This window comes from Gadus chalcogrammus, chromosome 19, assembly GCF_026213295.1.
Source record: "Gadus chalcogrammus isolate NIFS_2021 chromosome 19, NIFS_Gcha_1.0, whole genome shotgun sequence".
NCBI lineage: Eukaryota > Metazoa > Chordata > Actinopteri > Gadiformes > Gadidae > Gadus > Gadus chalcogrammus.
The window spans coordinates 4,244,169-4,262,373 of NC_079430.1; the positions used below are offsets into that span (position 1 = coordinate 4,244,169).

The 18,205-nt window shown below is 45.4% G+C and overlaps 3 protein-coding genes across 3 annotated transcripts in view; 1 reads left to right on the forward strand and 2 right to left on the reverse strand.

Annotated features, from left to right (window-relative positions):
* On the reverse strand, positions 1-14,417 carry fktn (fukutin). Its single transcript, XM_056578077.1, has 11 exons — positions 12,893-14,417; positions 12,633-12,811; positions 12,250-12,288; positions 11,864-12,052; positions 11,212-11,367; positions 10,035-10,165; positions 8,581-8,713; positions 3,271-3,400; positions 2,723-2,856; positions 1,079-1,221; positions 1-986 (listed from the first exon to the last, which is right to left on the reverse strand). Exons 2-11 carry the CDS (start codon positions 12,726-12,728, stop codon positions 770-772), a joined length of 1,368 nt encoding a protein of 455 aa, XP_056434052.1. The 5' UTR covers positions 12,729-12,811; positions 12,893-14,417; the 3' UTR covers positions 1-769.
* Positions 13,536-14,934, forward strand: ccdc82 (coiled-coil domain containing 82). The gene is made up of 2 exons (XM_056578082.1): positions 13,536-14,418; positions 14,521-14,934. The coding sequence occupies exons 1-2, from the start codon at positions 13,846-13,848 to the stop codon at positions 14,605-14,607; spliced, it is 660 nt and encodes a 219-aa protein (XP_056434057.1). The 5' UTR covers positions 13,536-13,845; the 3' UTR covers positions 14,608-14,934.
* wdr91 (WD repeat domain 91) overlaps positions 14,506-18,205 on the reverse strand; it is a 16,893-nt gene continuing 13,193 nt past the window's right edge. Inside the window, exons 15-18 of the mRNA XM_056578076.1 lie at positions 17,056-17,168; positions 16,803-16,910; positions 16,401-16,490; positions 14,506-16,161 (exon numbers count right to left, since the gene is read on the reverse strand). Coding sequence (XP_056434051.1) covers positions 15,979-16,161; positions 16,401-16,490; positions 16,803-16,910; positions 17,056-17,168 — 494 coding nt within the window. The 3' untranslated portion in view covers positions 14,506-15,978. The remainder of the gene's footprint in view (positions 16,162-16,400; positions 16,491-16,802; positions 16,911-17,055; positions 17,169-18,205) is intronic.

The window sequence follows — 18,205 nt, forward strand, 5'->3', positions numbered from 1 at the left end:
AACAATGTTTTGTCTGAACTTTATTATTCAATGAAAACTAAAACAGTCGGTTTTGTAAGAACATTTATGCTTGAAGTGATAGTAATCGTTAGCATGGGGCAAAACAAATGATTGTTGCTAATGGCATTAATAAGATGAAACAAAACACGTCAGAACAGCTCACATTGCCAGCAGCATAAAGGCAAAAACAAAAAATTAAATACATGAAAAGTATTTTTCAATGATACTTTACAGCAACGTTTTTAACAAAGTAGTAAACAGTTCTCGGACAACGGCTGTGCCCACACCAGTAGCATTGATGGAGGAAATTATCTGTAATATAGTCCGGCTGACACGGCCAATACTGTAAAAATGTTTTAGCAAGGTCCTGTCGGCTTTGATGGAACATGTCAGCATTTCTGGCATAGTTGGTTATAATACTGCGTTAGTATGAGTCAGTGTGAGCTGGTATGTCTGAGTCAGTATGTCTGAGTCAGTAAGATTCAGTATGTCTGAGTCAGTGTGAGTCAGTTTATCTGAGTCAGTAAGACTCAGTATATCTGAGTCAGTGAGTCAATATACTGTACCTGAGTCAGTGTGAGTCAGTATATCTGAGTCAGAGAGTCAATATACCTGAGTCAGTGTGAGTCAGTATGTCTGAGTCAGTATGAGTCAGTGTGTCTGAGTCAGTGTGTCTGAGCCACTGAGTCAGTATATCCGAGTCATTACGAGGCAGTATGTCGCCGTGTAACCGATGCAGTGTGATGAAGTGTATCTGACGCCGTGTATCTCAGTAGGACTGGATGACCTGGCCCCAGTCCCCCCGGGGCCAGACTCCGTTCTCCATCACGTTGGCGGGCGAGGTCTTCCAGTCCCAGGCGGTCTCCGGGGACGACCACGCCTCGTGCCCGTAGTTGGCGCGCACATAGTCCAGGGTCGTGCACGGAACACGCACACGCACGCCCGCCAGCTCCGCCCAGCAGAGTTTAAAACTAGGAAACACATACCTTGAGACAGAAAGACAGGTAGATAAGTCAGGCAGGTAGGCAGGCAGGTCCGCCAGACAGTTAGGTAAGACCGACAGACAGGTGTGTCTAACTTGAACTTCCTGCCGCTCTTGGCCTGCGTGCCGCCGTTCCAGACGATGCTCACTCCCTCGCTCTCCTCCTGGTAGAAGAAGAAGACGTCCAGCTTCACACCGCCCCCCGGAGACTGGAAGGACAGCTCCAGACTGTCCTCTACCTGGAGAGACAGTCACACATCAGCCCCTCCTCCTGAGACTGTCCTCTACCTGGAGAGACAGTCACACATCAGCCCCTCCTCCTGGGACTGTCCTCTACCTGGAGAGACAGTCACACATCAGCCCCTCCTCTACCTGGAGAGACAGTCACACATCAGCCCCTCCTCCTGAGACTGTCCTCTACCTGGAGAGACAGTCACACATCAGCCCCTCCTCCTGGGACTGTCCTCTACCTGGAGAGACAGTCACACATCAGCCCCTCCTCCTGAGACTGTCCTCTACCTGGAGAGACAGTCATACATCAGCCCCTCCTCCTGAGACTGTCCTCTACCTGGAGAGACAGTCATACATCAGCCCCTCCTCCTGAGACTGTCCTCTACCTGGAGAGACAGTCACACATCAGCCCCTCCTCCTGGGACTGTCCTCTACCTGGAGAGACAGTCACACATCAGCCCCTCCTCCTGAGACTGTCCTCTACCTGGAGAGACAGTCATACATCAGCCCCTCCTCCTGGGACTGTCCTCTACCTGGAGAGACAGTCACACATCAGCCCCTCCTCCTGAGACTGTCCTCTACCTGGAGAGACAGTCACACATCAGCCCCTCCTCTACCTGGAGAGACAGTCACACATCAGCCCCTCCTCCTGGGACTGTCCTCTACCTGGAGAGACAGTCACACATCAGCCCCTCCTCCTGAGACTGTCCTCTACCTGGAGAGACAGTCACACATCAGCCCCTCCTCCTGAGACTGTCCTCTACCTGGAGAGACAGTCACACATCAGCCCCTCCTCCTGAGACTGTCCTCTACCTGGAGAGACAGTCACACATCAGCCCCTCCTCTACCTGGAGAGACAGTCACACATCAGCCCCTCCTCCTGGGACTGTCCTCTACCTGGAGAGACAGTCACACATCAGCCCCTCCTCCTGGGACTGTCCTCTACCTGGAGAGACAGTCACACATCAGCCCCTCCTATTGCTGGAGAGAGGCTGGGTCCCATTCTATTACCAGGGTCTGTTTATCATTATGTGGAACACAGAGGGGATCAGAGAAGGGCCAGGATCAGCGCTGATACCAAGAGAGAGTGGAAGAGCTGTGTTGAGGCTGATGAGGCCGACCATAAGGATCACAGTACAGTAGCGGGAATAAGGTGAAATAACACAAGAGCAAAAATAGGGGGGACAAGTTGTTGAGCGTTGCCAGCATGTGGTGGACTGCTACGGTTCTACCATACAGTATGTTGTATCTGACAGAATACATGTTATACTGTTTTTAGCAGTAGAACAGCCCCAACTGAAGCTACCGGGTTTGCCAGGCGATTCAAATACCCTACCATAAAGTAGTAATTCAGTAGTATACTTAATGACTTGTCACACATTTTGCCTACAGTCTGTGGTGACCTAGCTACAGCCTATTAGCATAGCAGGTTCACAAACCATAGCACAATGACCCTGAGCACCGAGCTCTGTCTCATAAGCATGCTAATCTATTGGCTAGCAGGCTCACCCTGCCAAAGCTGTGTTTGAGGGGCAGGCCGGCGCTAGCAAAGGCGGTGGCTAGGTCGGGGCGGTAGTGACGGATGGACACGCCCACGTCAACATCACGACTGTATGAGATGAACCCACACTGACGGTACCATCCTGGGGAGAGAGGGGATCGGTTAAAACACACACACACACACACACACAAACACACGCACTCACGCACACGATCGGTTAATACAGAGAGAGGATGAGAGAGGTGTAGTTAACAGTGGAGATAAGTAAAGAGAAGTGAAGTCAACAGTAGTGACAGAGGTAGAGAGAGGTGGAGATAACAGAAGAGAGGTGTAGTTTACAGTAGAAAGGTGTCGTGAACAGTATAAAGAGGTGGAGCTAACAGAAGAGAGAGGTGTAGTTAACAGAGAGAGAGGTGGAGCTAACAGAGATAGGTTTAGTAAACAGAGAGAGGTGTAGTTAACAGAGAGAGGTGTAGTAAACAGAGAGAGGTGTCGTTAACAGAGAGAGGTGAGGCGAACAGAAGAAAGAGGTGTAGTTCACAGCAGAGGGACGGACCGAGGCAGGTCCCGCTGCTGATCCAGAAGGGGACGTTAAGGGAGTCCAGGGTCCGGGCGGCGACCGACAGCACGGAGCGAGCCGCCCGCCGGAACTCTGCCGCCTCCACAGAGCCGTCTTCAGGGTAGAGCTAGAGGAGAGAGAGAGAGAGAGAGAGAGAGAGAGAGAGAGAGAGAGAGAGAGAGAGAGAGAGAGAGAGAGAGAGAGAGAGAGAGAGAGAGAGAGAGAGAGAGAGAGAGAGAGAGAGAGAGAGAGAGAGAGAAAGAGAAAGATAAAGAGAGAGAGAGAGAGAGACACACACAGACACGTTTTAAAGGGGTGATATCATTATTTTTCGACTTTTCCCTTTGCTTTTAGAGTATACATGTTTTACGTCTGCTAAGCTAGAAAGAAATCTAAGTCCGAGCCAGGTGGAGTAGTCGCACAGAGCACGGCACGCCCCTCAATAAGTGCGTGAAACATCTTGTTTGCCCTCAAACCTTACTTGCGTAACAGTGTGACGTCAGACTGTGCCAGTGGGCGGTGCTGAAGGGCAGAAGTATGGAGTCAGAACAGTCTCATTATTAATGAATGCACAGAGAAGGATTCACAAATGTATTTTGTGATTTATACATAAATTACTCTCCTCTCACAAATACATTTCAATGCACACACAAATGGATATCGGCATGTATAAATGTAAAATAAATCCATAAACAAAAATAAGTTTCACAAACATATTTCTGATCCACACACAAATATGTCTTGTTTTAAATAAAGGTAATATAAATCCATAAATATATTAATTTAAAAAAGATTTGCAATTTTCATCAAAAATGTATTTGGATGTTGTTACATTCATGTACAAACTGTTAAACTTGAATTTACAAGACGCTTTTCATTTGTGAGCTTGTTTGCATTTGTGTGTGAAACTGTCTGCATTTATGTGTGGATTTTTGAGACTCTCCTGACGTCGCTAGATTCACAAATGCATTCTTTTCAACAAGGAACTCTCTGTAGCCAATCAGATGCCTCCCTCGTTTTCAGCCAATCACATGGCTGCAGTTCCGACCTCTGAGTCCAGCCTCCGAGCCTCCCGGTTCTCTGTCAAATGTCTACTCTATCAGAAAGAACATGGTTTTTTGAATGATCGTACATAACAATCTCTAGGTGGTGAAGAAGTAAATGCTGCGTCACGACACTTTTTCCATCTAATTTCGACTGGGTTTTGGGATTATCGGTGCCGTTAAAGTAGTAAACGGCACCGACGTAAAAACCCAGTCACAGCAGTCATGTGGTTGACTGAAAACGAGGGAGGCATCTGATTGGCTACAGAGACTTCCTTGTTGAAAAAAATGCATTTGTGAATCTAGCGACGTCAGGAGAGTCTCAAAAATCCACACATAAATACAGACCAGTTCCCACACAAATGCAAGTAAGTTCACAAATGAAAAACGTCTTGTAAATACAAGTTTAACAGTTTGTATATAAATGTTACAACATCCAAATACATTGTGATGAAAATTGCAAATATTTTTTTAATTAATATATTTATGGATTTATATTACATTTATTTAAAACAAGGTACATTTGTGTGTGGATTAGAAATGTGTTTGTGAAACTTATTTTTGTTTATGGATTTATTTTACATTTATACATACCGATATCCATTTATGTGTGAATTGAAATGTATTTGTGGGAAGAGAGTAATTTATATATAAATCACAAAATACATTTGTGAATCCTTCTCTGTGCATTCATTATTAATGAGACTGTTCTGACCCCATACAGAAGTCCCGCCTCCCCGGCTACCCATAATGTTTACAACTTCTCGTGGGTATGAATTTGTCTTCACGCAAGCAAAGTGTTCGACCAATCACAGCAGACTGGGATATTCTGGAGGCGGGCCTTAAAGCAACATCATACAAAACAGAGCGTTTTTGCAAAGACGCTGAAACAGGTTTTGCAGAAATTAACAGTGTGAGAATAATAAGGGGGATTATAACATACAGGTATTTAACCCCATTCTAGTAGTACCCCCAAATGCAATTACGAACCCTAAAAAAGCATGAAATGGGATCTTTGAAGAAGTCGTTCCAGCCATCCCAGCAGGCCAGTACAGGTCCCAAAGATAACCAGGACATGTCCGGCCCCGGCAGAGTGCTCGCCCCCATGCTGTTGCTCACTAGCCCCATCAGGGGCCTCCAGCAACACACACCCACAGAGCCTGAAGGAGACTGTGTAGCAGACTGCTAATGAGCCAACTCATCCACCACAGACGGGGTTGTACAAATACATATCCCGACATAACAAAGAGATTCTACATCACGGGAATGAACAGAAACACAAACTCAATTATTTATATGTACTCTGGATGTGGTGGATGTCTTCAGATTAAGCAAGCAATGGTTGATCTGAAGACATCTGCAAACATCTTCCTTTAACTGTCTGTGTCATTTGCTATATTTACTCATTTATTTGTTTTCTTGTCTCACTTGGCTTCATGTTCTTGTACAAAAATGTGTTAAATAAAATTGTATTCTTGTAATATCCTGGCTCTCTACTCCTCAGCATTTGGTCTGAACAGTTTTAAACTAATCATAAACATGGTGTAGAGCTGATCAGCAACTGGCCACCAGCGAACAGAGAAACGATTGTTCTTGGTAAATCTGATCAGGATACATGCTCATGTGCTGTCTACATCCCCCCCATGTGAATCTCCTTACGTCTGGGACGACATATTCCTTGTCTTGAGTCAGAGATATGTGAACACCAAGGAAAGGATAACATAAAGGTCATCATAAATGGTGGCTTCAATGCCCAGACTGGAACATAACCTGATGTGTCAGGTACTAAAGAAGAAACATGAGCCTATGGCTCATTTAGGCCCCGTCCACACGTAAACGTTTTTTTTTTACGCACAAAACGCACAAAACGCACAAAACGCATACGTCTTGTGCGTTTCGGCCAACCGTCCAGATGGATCCGGCGTTTTCAGTGGCCGAAAAAACACTTTTTTGAAACCAGGTCCCAGGGTGGATAAGATAAAAATGGCGCAATGCGTTTTCGTGTTCGGATTCGTGTGGACGCCAGATGCAAACGATGACGTCATCAGTGGGGGAATGTTAGAGTTCCGCCTAATTGGTTTTGTTTGATATGTATTATTTTTGTAGCTTTAACCAGAGCCCCTTGGTAAATTAAATGTCCAACTGTACATTAAAAAGTATTTTTGTGCTCAATCTTAAAGGTTAAAAAAAGCTTTCCCCGCCTTCTTCTTTTATTGGTGGTTTCTACAGGTAGATGCGTTTTCGCATGAGTCCGTCTTTACGGAGATATTCCTGAAACGCTTCAAAGGAACGCCCTTCATTGTGAATGGTCATGTTATAGGGGACTTTATAGCATGAAGTTAGTGTTCATCCCTTAGCCACAGCTCTGTTCATGGCATGTTCACAGACATGGTCCCATACTTTTCAACGAGTTCACAGTCAAGCCCTAATCCCCTTATCAGACCCCAGCCAAATCACTCCCTCGCTCAACAAACCTCTCCCTCACTAAACCCACTATGGTGTTCAGAACACAGAGACCCTACAGATGGACCCAAGAAAGCACTGAACAATACCAAGACGCTATGAATGGCTGAGAGACTAAATAAGGGTCAGAGGTGTTTCCTGAATATCAATACCCACACAATACCCACACCCGCAATGCTCAGGCTGTCCAAAACATTCAAAGGGACAGGCCGAGATATTTTTTAATTGTTTCCCTGTATTACCCAGATTCAGTTGTTTAATTCCAAATTCATCATCGTATAGCCAGAAGGGGAGTTATCTGGCATTGACTAGCAGAGTAACCCTTGCCTAACTCCTGTTCATGGGAGGGGAAAACATTGTTTTTAATTACTGTCCAATGTGCTCAGAATAGTCCCTTACCCACCCTGCCTGGATGCAACAACATGAATATGAATCTGGTTAAGACAGGCAAACGCCTAGTTAAAGATATATTGGCGAATCCCTTTAATTACAAAGTAAAGCAAAAAGGAACATCAGTAGCAATGACAACATGCCCAAAGGAAAGAAAGTGGTCCATTCTTGGTCCACTGGAACATTCTCTGTAAGAGAGCGTAGAGAACTAGTTATAAAGACAGAGAGATTGAACACGATCGGATTCGGATCAGACTAACACCAGTAAATAATTACCTAGAAACAATAAAAACAAATACTAGAGAAAGCAGAGAATATTGAATTGATCGTTAAAGATATACAAAAAAAAACATGAGCAGGGCTCCAGACTAACTCTTTCACTAGGAGCACCGTGACCCCTAACTGCAGTGTTTTTTTCATTTTTGTGTTTTTTTCGGGACGGACGTGGGTTTTGTGATTGCAATTGAGACTTCTCCGGTGCTGGATATGTTATTCAGGAGCGGAGGAGCCAACTAAAAGCGTCAACAGTGGATGATGTGCCTTATTTGCACAGCAATCTAAAGCACTAGGCCCAACACAACGTAGTGTAATACCCCGGCGTTACATCTAATGTGGCTAATTTTCCTTTGGGTGCGGGTCGTTGATATCACTTTATAGCGGGTCAGGTCGGGTGCGGAATGTTATTTGCGCTACTGTCGCAACACGGGTCGGATGCGGTTTTAAGTATTGCTGCTACGGGCGGGTGCGGGTTTGCAAAATAAGACCTGTGCAGGACTCTGGCACTGGCACACTAGCAGCAGGTCGGAAGAACGAGTCAATAGTTTACTCACAGAGACATTTACGCACGCTCGATATTTAATCTCTATCACTCTGTGACCTCAGAATGAGTCCTCCCAACACACCACAGAGTTCTACTATTGGTGTCCTTGGGGCCAGAACCCCTCATGGACACAGTCCTCAAATTCAACCGTGGCCCAGCGGGCAGACACACACCCTGGTGAAATATAAGATTCTCAGAAACCCAACCCTTCATAGTTTATTCAATAAAAGTAGTACATCTATGAATGTCATTCACCACTATGAATGAATAAGAGGGCTGTGTCTGGAAAAAAGGTTAAAGGCTGTTACCTCCACCATGTCCACGTACATTGACCATGGTCACTGTGACAAAGATTACCCCATGTGACTGGTTAAAGTGATTTATTTACAGGCTTGAGCCGTCAAAAATAATCCTTGGTGCCATATAATTTAATACAACTTTTTTCGCCAATGATAATACCTACCTTCACATTAAACAATACAGGCCAGGACAGGCCATGGTAGTTGCTTGAGAGGGAGTTGTGATGGGGGGGGGAACATAGGAAAAACATAGCCTCAAACGACATATTCTCACACAGACACACACACACACCTGGTAGAAGGCTCGGGCCTCTTTGTGGCGGCACTCTATGAAGTCCGCTTCGCTTCGCAGGGTCAGGAAGTGGGAGGAGTTTCGTGGAACCTGTACATCCAGTCCATCCAGCATCGTTAGCACCAGATCTGGCCTACACACACACACACACACACACACACACACACACACACGTCGTTTTCTACTTTCCATATTCCATACTACAACTCACAACTCGAACATCTTGATTGATTGTAACTAAAGTAGTTAGTAGATCTGTTAAAAGTAATGGAGCTAATCATAGAATAACGCATGTCTAGACGGACAAGGAACAATTTAGGAAAATGAGCACGATAAAAGAGATGACAGACACCATTGCCAGTTTATGCATAGTAATTGCAATCTTCAGATCCATGGTATTTGATCAGAGCTATGAAATCTCAGAGGGAGACGAACACATGATGCTGTCGTGTGTTATGGAGGTTTTTCCACGACCACAACATAGGAGAATACCGCGATAACAAGTTCAAACCCATCCTGGCTACCCGGTAGAGAGGCCGTCTAGCAGAGTGGAAATCATAACAGCTGTCGTCACATGGCATCTGTGCAATTTCCTATCCATGAAATAACACCAGATATGAATGGGGTTTGTTCAGTATAGCTTTGTAAACATTTCTGCTGTCGCCTGAGGCTTAATGAAGACCGGGGAACCAGATCATCAAAGTCAAATGATGTAAGTGAGTTCAGTGGGTGTACAAGTTTCTTGATAGTCTAGAACACTTAAGAATGCAGCCTGAACAAGTGTTTTCCTCACTGCTAAATTTAAAAGAGATTTCGTCCAACTAAATACCCAAGGATTCATGGGATGACTCTTACAACTGAGGTATGAAAGCTGACAATAACTATGCTCTGGGAGCAGGCTCTGGAAAATAACATACATTTGGTTTTCCAACTATAAGTTATACAATTAGGGCTGCAAATGTTTAAAGGCAGTCCGGAGCTCATCAACAGCCTGTCTCTGGGAACAGGCAAAGTAACTATTGTATCATCTGCATAAAGATGCACCTTAGCTGTACGCATGTTCTTCCCGATGTTTTACATACCATTTCAAAATATGGCATTGTGCTAACCGAAATGTGGGAATTGCATTTAACATTCAGAGTGTTCTTATTCTTGAGTGCTGAGTATTCAGTAATCGGTGTGATTTTTTTCGTCTGCATCCATTAATCTAACAAATATAAGCGCATCGAATCAATCTGAGTCATTCTGGACTAACCCTGACCCTTATTCCATTTAGCTGTATTGTTCTTCTATGATTTTATTGTGCTGCGTGAATATCGTTAATTAATGTTGCTTGAGGGAAACGTTTGAAAGTATATCTTGCCCCAGATTTGGGAACAAGAAAAGCACCACATTACAGGATGTGTTATATCGATGCACATCATAGCGAAGGTGTAGGAAACAATGTGTGTCACCTGCGATAGGCCCCGGCGTGGCGTCCGTAGGGCAGGGCGTTGGGTGGGGCCAGGCGGCGGTCTGCGCTGGGTGCTAACCGCAGGGGGGCGTGCCAAAGATAGCCCCCACTCCTCTGGTAGAGCAACACCACCTGGAAGGAGGGGGGAGAGAGAGAGAGAGAGAGAGAGAGAGAGAGAGAGAGAGAGAGAGAGAGAGAGAGAGAGAGAGAGAGAGAGAGAGAGAGAGAGAGAGAGAGAGAGAGAGAGAGAGAGAGAGAGAGAGAGAGAGAGAGAGAGAGAGAGAGAGAGAGAGAGAGAGACACTATAGATAAAGGCTTTCTCACAGGGCACAGCAAATATAAACTATTTTAGAAAATTGGAACTGCCATCCTCTCTGTTTTGGCAATATATGTATTTCTTAAATGCACAGATTTTCAGCGCTCCACTGTTGTTTTCCTTAGGCCTTCATTAGTATTTTTTCTATATTATTCTTTCCAAACGTGCAATGCTACTCCTCCTAAAAATATTAAGTTATTATCTTACTAATAATACTTCTATCATACCAATACTACTATGTATCCTACTAATACTGTAATATACCAATGCTACTTACCATATCACTACTTATCCTACCTTTTCAACATTTCTTAAAAATATGTAGCTATATTAACATATGTTTAATCGTACTTTACACTACAGCACTTACTGCATTTTCTGCAGGAAACCCATATTCTAGTTTATCTTCTAGATGTCTGTCTGCTAAAATGAACCCACCTTAACATATAATTGGTAATATATCTTCATAGAAGGTCTTTATTATATTCTGCTTTGGACTTGCCCTCAAATGTATGCAGAATACAAACTCAACTCAGAGTGTTCATAACAACAAGGGATTTCTGCCTCCCTTTATGTCCTGACCTCTCCCCTAAAGGTGTAGAAAATAAATGGCTGCAAGCCCAACTTACCTACCACTGCCATAAAGTAAGGGACAACATTTCTTTATTCATTGTTGTTACCAATTTTTGGTTGTTTTGGGTTTCTTTCTCCATGTATTTATTTTTGTGTTTTTTCATGTACATTTCGTATGCAATTGATTATTTTATACATATAACTTTCATGCCAGTAAACCAAAAAATTTGAAAAACTCACTTTTCATAGAGACAAAGAGAATGAGCGAGGTGGGAAAGAGAAAGAATACCTGGACGATGTGGCCATGGGTTGAGCGGAACAGGAAGTGCAGAGGGATCTGGGCTGCCGACAGCTCTGCCCCTTCCTCCAGCAGCCGGGGGTCACGGCCGCGCACCTGCTCCACCTCCAGGCCCTTCTGACTGGCTACCGTGGCAACAGCCTGCCGCTGGACCACCAATCATTATGGAAGGGTTACGATACGTTACCATAAAGTTATGACAAAATTACAATAAAAGTTACCATAAAGTTAACGTAGAGTTACTGTTAATTTATGGTAATTTATTCTACAGTTACAGTAGAGTTATGGTTTAGTTATTCTGAAATAATGATAAAGTTATCGTAAAGTTACGGTTCAGTGCATCTTTTGCAAAATCCTTGCAAGTATTAGCTTTAAGTTCTCTACACATGTTCTGCTGAATTAACAATATATTACCAATATATTACCGTGTCTGCAGAGTGAGCTCACATAACTATTTAACACCGCAGGCGTTTGAGGACCGCCAGTGGTTGAAATATTAAAGTCTGGTAGTGGCTAATGCTAACAGCTAATATCAAGCATTTACTTGGCATTAAGATACCATTGCACAACAGTATAATAATAATTAAAAATAATAATAATACTGGGTATGATTGTTAACTAAGTTTAAACTGAGCCCACTCACATCGTACTTCCAGTGGTCGGCGATGGCGGCGAAGGCAGTGACCGGCCTCCCGGTGCACAGGAAGCTACAGCCACGCCCGAGGCCCGCCGATCCGCCCGTCTGGCCAATCAGAGACAGCGCTGTTGGGTCGGCCAGGAAGATGGGCAGGGCCAGCTTGCGGGCCACAGCCATCACACGCCTCAGCGCTTCCTGTTGGGAGAGGGGGGGTACGTCACATTGCAACACATTTAATGCAAGACCCACAGACAGACAGGCAAACAGATATCTAAACAGACAGATAGAAAGACAGGTAGATGGACAACAAGACAGAACTGTAGATAAAGACAGACAGAGAGTCATACAAAGCAAACAGAGGGACAAGACACACAGGAAGATAGATGACTCACCCATTGATTGTCTTTCTGCCGTGAAGTGTTTCCTCCATTCTATTTTAAATACATTAGAATAGAAAATAGCATAACTTGGTACATACACATTACACATACATGACATCATATCACCAACCATGACACTATAACGTCCACCATGACATCATAGCGTCCACCATGACATCATGACGTCCACCACCATGACACTATAACGTCCACCATTACTCTATAACGTTCAACGTGACATCATATCATCCACCATGACATCATAACGTGCATCATGAAATCATAACGTCCACCATGACCCTATAAAGTCCACCATGACATCATCTCGTCCACTTTGACACTATAAAGTCCACCATGACATCATAACCACGGGGGTTCTCGTGCTCAGCACTCACCGATGACTGGCGGTAGTAGTAGAGTTGGAAGAGCAGGAAGGCGGAGCTCGCCGCTAACAGGACCGCGAGGAGGCCGGTCTTGTTCAGCCGTGGCATCCCCGTTAACCGGGAGACTCGGTTCTCCCGCTACCCCTATTGAATCCAGTAACCGTGGCGACACAACAGGACCACACGAGTGGCTGTGATCGATACGGTGTTAAGGCTTCGTCTGCTGTTTTTTTAATTATTTGATTGTTCATTTGTTTACTTGTTTCACCTACCAAGAACGCAAGAGCGCGTCGCTGGTATTCAAGGCATGTTGTGTGGAGATCTGATTACGCTCTTTAACAGCTTATAATACATCCATGTTTGACGGCGATATCAAAATATTAGAACTGCGCATGCGCATGACGGGTATGTTGATGATCGTCCGCGCGCATCCGTGTCCTGCGCGTCGTATTGAAACCGCTTTCAAGATAAAAGTCCAAGTGTATCGTGTGTGATTTCTCATCGATACCAATGTGTTGCAATGATGACTAGTTCAAATAATTTTATACTATAAATAACTTGCATGTAATATATTCATTTGTATAAATAGTTCTAATTGTACCCTGTTGAACTAATCAACTAACTAAAGAATACTTTTGTATAGTTGTCAGAAGCTCTCAGAAGCTGTCAAAATACTTTTCTTACATAGAAGAAAGTATTCTGACAGCTTCTGACAGCGTGACAGCTATGAGTAATGTCAGGTATCGGTTTCGGAACAAACTACAGGGTTCTGTAACGTTGTTCTTGCTGTCTGATTTATTCCTATTTGTTGTTGTCTACGATCCGGGAGATGTCAACGGTCAAGTGGGCAGAGGGGACTTTTATTCTTTTAATCAGGGTGCACCGGAAGAGATTCTTCCCAATGGCAGCGGAAGTGACACCAGAAGTGAAAGGCAGCACCTTCTCGCGAGCCAGAAGATCAACACACAACAACAACAACACCGACCGACCCCAACCCGCCGCTAACCCACCGCCCTGCGGCGGAATGCACGACCGCAGCGCTTCGCCCCAGGTCACAAAAAGAACTCAATACGATATAAATACGCGTCCTCATTCTCCTTTCCGCCCCTTCTCGTTCCACCGCGTGCGTATTTAATCTCCGCGTCTATGATCACCGTCTGCGCCCCCCGTTCGCGCTCTTGAATGAAGGATTAAGGCCTTGTCTGTAAGAGCAACACAAACAAAGATGGAGAGTTTGTACAAGCGCAAGGTCTTCGCTTCGATGCGTAAGACCAAGGCGGCGGAGTCCAAACGGAAACGGCAGATCGGTCTTCCCGCCTCCATCCTGGACGACAGCGACGAGGGCTCGTTCGGCAGCACGAGCAGCAGCAGCGGCAGCGGCGACAGCGGCAGCGGCGACAGCGGCAGCAGCGGCTCTGAGTATCGCGGCAGCAGCGCGGCGGCAGAGAGCGGCGAGACGGGGGGGTCTTCGAGTGACGATAGTCGCGCAGTCTCGCGTAAACGTAAGCGCTCCTTTATCGCCGATAAAGACGACAGCTCTTCCAGCAGCGACACGGACGACCCAAAGGCCGATGGCGAATGCGACGTCAAGCGCAAAGTGCAGCCCAAGAAGCGCATCCGCCTGCGCAGGCCCGAGTCCGACTCGGACGTGGACGCGGTAGCGGAGCGGGAACAGAGGCGGAAGCGTGCGGCGGAGAAGAAGGAGACGGCAGCCAAGCGCAAAGAGCGGCACGGAAAACTGCTCGCGCTCTCCAGACGCATGAAGTCACGCACGCGGGACGCCCGTCGCCGCGGCAAGGTGGGAGAAATAGGCAGATAATAGTCTAAAATTATCATTGATGATCGGTGTTTTTTATGTATATATTACATATGTTATATATTGTATATTTTACAAATCCAGGAGGGGGAGGATGGATCAAGTGACGAAGATGAGGATGAGGATGAGGAGACAACAAAGGTGGTCGCTACCGGCAACGGCAGTGCATAGTTACACCGACCCCAGCAGAGGAAGATGAAGAGGCTTTTACTTTTGTTTTCAGGGTTTCTGACTTCCTGTTGGATGGACATTAGATAAGATCTAACCAGATCAGACAGGACTTTATGACAGACAATTTCAGAGAGAACAGGAAAAGAAAGCAAAAAAAAAAAGATAGGACTTGTTTTCATTACTGTTACAACCAGATGACGTGATTTTGTGACATAATACAATGACGTCAAAGCTTGGTTATATTTCTCAATGTTTATTTGATCATCAGTCCATCCATCGCTTTGCTTTCTAACTTGTCATGAAAACATACATTTAAAAAAAAATAAACTAAAATAATGAAGAATCTTTTAATTGGAGGTGAAAAGCATGGTTGAGTGATGCAGGGCTGTTGGTGTCCGTGGTTGCAGTGAGGTATTTTTTGAGGCCATGCGTTTTCCTATTGGTTATTGACCCTTGTACGTCTGGAACAAGCTCACACCTGGACAATGACATCAGTGTTTTGACTCCTCCTGACCCTGCGCCCTTTTTAACACCATTTTGACAGTTTGTTTCCTGAAGGGAATCTTGTACATGTGGCCATTTTGGACAGCTGTAAATAAATGAGAACAATCAATATATATTGTATTGCATACGTCTTTTGGTTTTGCTATTGTTAATCTGCTTTAACCTTTGTTTATATACATCACCTTGTCACAAGACAAACTTGTACAGGTGGCAGAGTTTCAGCAACTGTTTTTGGCGCTTTCTTTGTTCATTTTAACGCTAGTCATTTTGTGCTGCATTATAACTGAATACAAGCGACCACCCCTTTGGACAATTGTACAACAATAAAACTAAATTTAAACATTTGCATTACTTTTGGCCTTGTTAGTGGTGATAAAATACATCTGTACTTACCATAGTTCAGTTAAGTATATCTGTAGAAACTAAAGGTAGTGGTCAGGCTAAAAAACACCTTAAAGAGAAGAAAGCAGCTAAACTTTGTTTTTCTAAATCTTTATGACCATATAGGGAGGTAGGGGCGGAGCTCGTTTTTAGTTTGACTCCTGTTGGTTGGATTCAAACTAAAAATGACCTTATATGGACAACCAAAAAGAAACACTTCCACTGCTGTCTTCAGATTTATTTATTCATATTTTTCAGACTTTAGGGCAACAATGATGCCACTGCCCATGACACCAGGGGCTGTCTAGGGTACATATTCTTGCTGATGCTAGTTAAGACAGGCAGAAAGAGCTTGGCAGGGCTTGCAGAATGCTAACTAGGCTAATGCTTAGCATTCTAATGCCGAGTCAGCCAATCTTGAGGGCTAAGGAGTGTGCTGCGCATGATAAGGCATACCATGCTAATGCTAATGCTAACCATGCCAAGTCAGTCAGACTTGTGGGCCAGGAGTGTGCTCACTCGGATGCGGCCGTCCATGGAGGCTGTGAGGCAGGTGCCACAGTCCAGCGCTGAGCTCCAGTCCAGCGTCACCACGGGCGACCGGTGTCCGCCTAGCGACAGGGATGCCTGCTCCTCCAGGGCCCCTCCCCCAGCCTCGCCATTGGTCAGCTTCACGGGAGAAAAACAGAAGGGAGAGTTTAACAGAGAGTTTAGCAGCTGGGCTGTCTGTTTTCTGTCCAAGACAGGATTGAGTTTCTCGGAAAAAGTTGTAGCATAACTCAGTATATGGCTCATTTCCTACACAACATTGCTTGTTATAGTGCTTATAAACAAGGACATTATTCCAAAAATGACCACAAAGCTGGCATGGGTCGGAACAACCCTTTCTAGAGGGTAAGTCAGTCTACCTTGTAGATCAGCCCCCCATGAGCCGAACACGTCAACACGTGGCGCCCCTCCGAGTCGAAGGCGAAGAGACGACCCCTCGGGACCTGGACCTGTCCAACATGGAGGACAAGGTTATAACAACTGGACCTGCCCAACATGGAGGACACGGTTATAACACCTGGACCTGCCCAACATGGAGGACACGGTTATAACAACTGGACCTGCCCAACATGGAGGACACGGTTATAACACCTGGACCTGCCCAACATGGAGGAAACGGTTATAACAACTGGACCTGCCCAACATGGAGGAAACGTTATAACACACAACTGGACCTGCCCAACATGATGGACATGTGGGGCACCGTATAGTACATTTGAATATATATATGTGACATATATATATCTATATCTATAACGTACCTGCTTGTATCCACTATAGCCCGACAGAACAAAGGGCCCTGTTGCATCCTGGGAAAGCTGCTGCTCCGACTGCTTCACGCCACAGCGGTGGATGTTCCACTGGACAAACTACACGGACACACACATGCACATGCACACAAACACAAACTGTTGCTTGAATATACACGCACTTGTGGGAGTGTGTCTTATTGAATGGGTGTGAGTGTGTGTGAGACAGAGAGAGTGTGTGTGAGTGGCTGAGTGTGGGGCCCACCTTGCGGTCCTCTCCTACACTGTAGACGGTGTTCTCGTCGTAGCTGAACTCCACGCTATACACCTCTCCATCGTGAGCTTTCCAGCTCATAGCACTCTCACACCGCTGCATGTCTGATACACAGCATGTTGGAGCATGTTAGCCACATATAGCATGTTGTAGCATGTTAGGCTGATGTATTGTGTTATAGCACATTAGACAGGGTATTAGACACATATGGCAAGTCTCTAGCATCTCTACCAACACTGCATGGTGGGTAGAGTAGTCTCTACCAACACTGCATGGTGGGTAGTGTAGTCTCTACAAACACTGCATGGTGGGTAGTGTAGTCTCTACAAACACTGCATGGTGGGTAGAGTAGTCTCTACCAACACTGCATGGTGGGTAGTGTAGTCTCTACAAACACTGCATGGTGGGTAGTGTAGTCTCTACAAACACTGCATGGTGGGTAGTGTAGTCTCTACCAACACTGCATGGTGGGTAGTGTAGTCTCTACCTACAGTGCATGGTGGGTAGTGTAGTCTCTACCAACACTGCATGGTGGGTAGTGTAGTCTCTACCAACACTGCATGGTGGGTAGAGTAGTCTCTACCAACACTGCATGGTGGGTAGTGTAGTCTCTACAAACACTGCATGGTGGGTAGTGTAGTCTCTACCAACACTGCATGGTTGGTAGTGTAGTCTCTACCTACAGTGCATGGTGGGTAGTGTAGTCTCTACCTACAGTGCATGGTGGGTAGTGTAGTCTCTACCTACAGTGCATGGTGGGTAGTGTAGTCTCTACCAACACTGCATGGTTGGTAGTGTAGTCTCTACCTACAGTGCATGGTGGGTAGTGTAGTCTCTACCTACAGTGCATGGTGGGTAGTGTATGTTCTACCAACACTGCATGGTGGGTAGTGTAGTCTCTACCTACAGTGCATGGTGGGTAGTGTAGTCTCTACCAACACTGCATGGGGGGTAGTGTAGTCTCTACCTACAGTGCATGGTGGGTAGTGTAGTCTCTACCTATGGTGGGTAGTGTAGTCTCTACCTATGGTGGGTAGTGTTGCCTCTGCCTGCAGTGAATGGTGGGTAGTGTAGTCTACCTACACTGCATGGTGGGTACTAGTGATGCGCGAGAGGGCGTTTTTTTAACACCCGCCCCAAC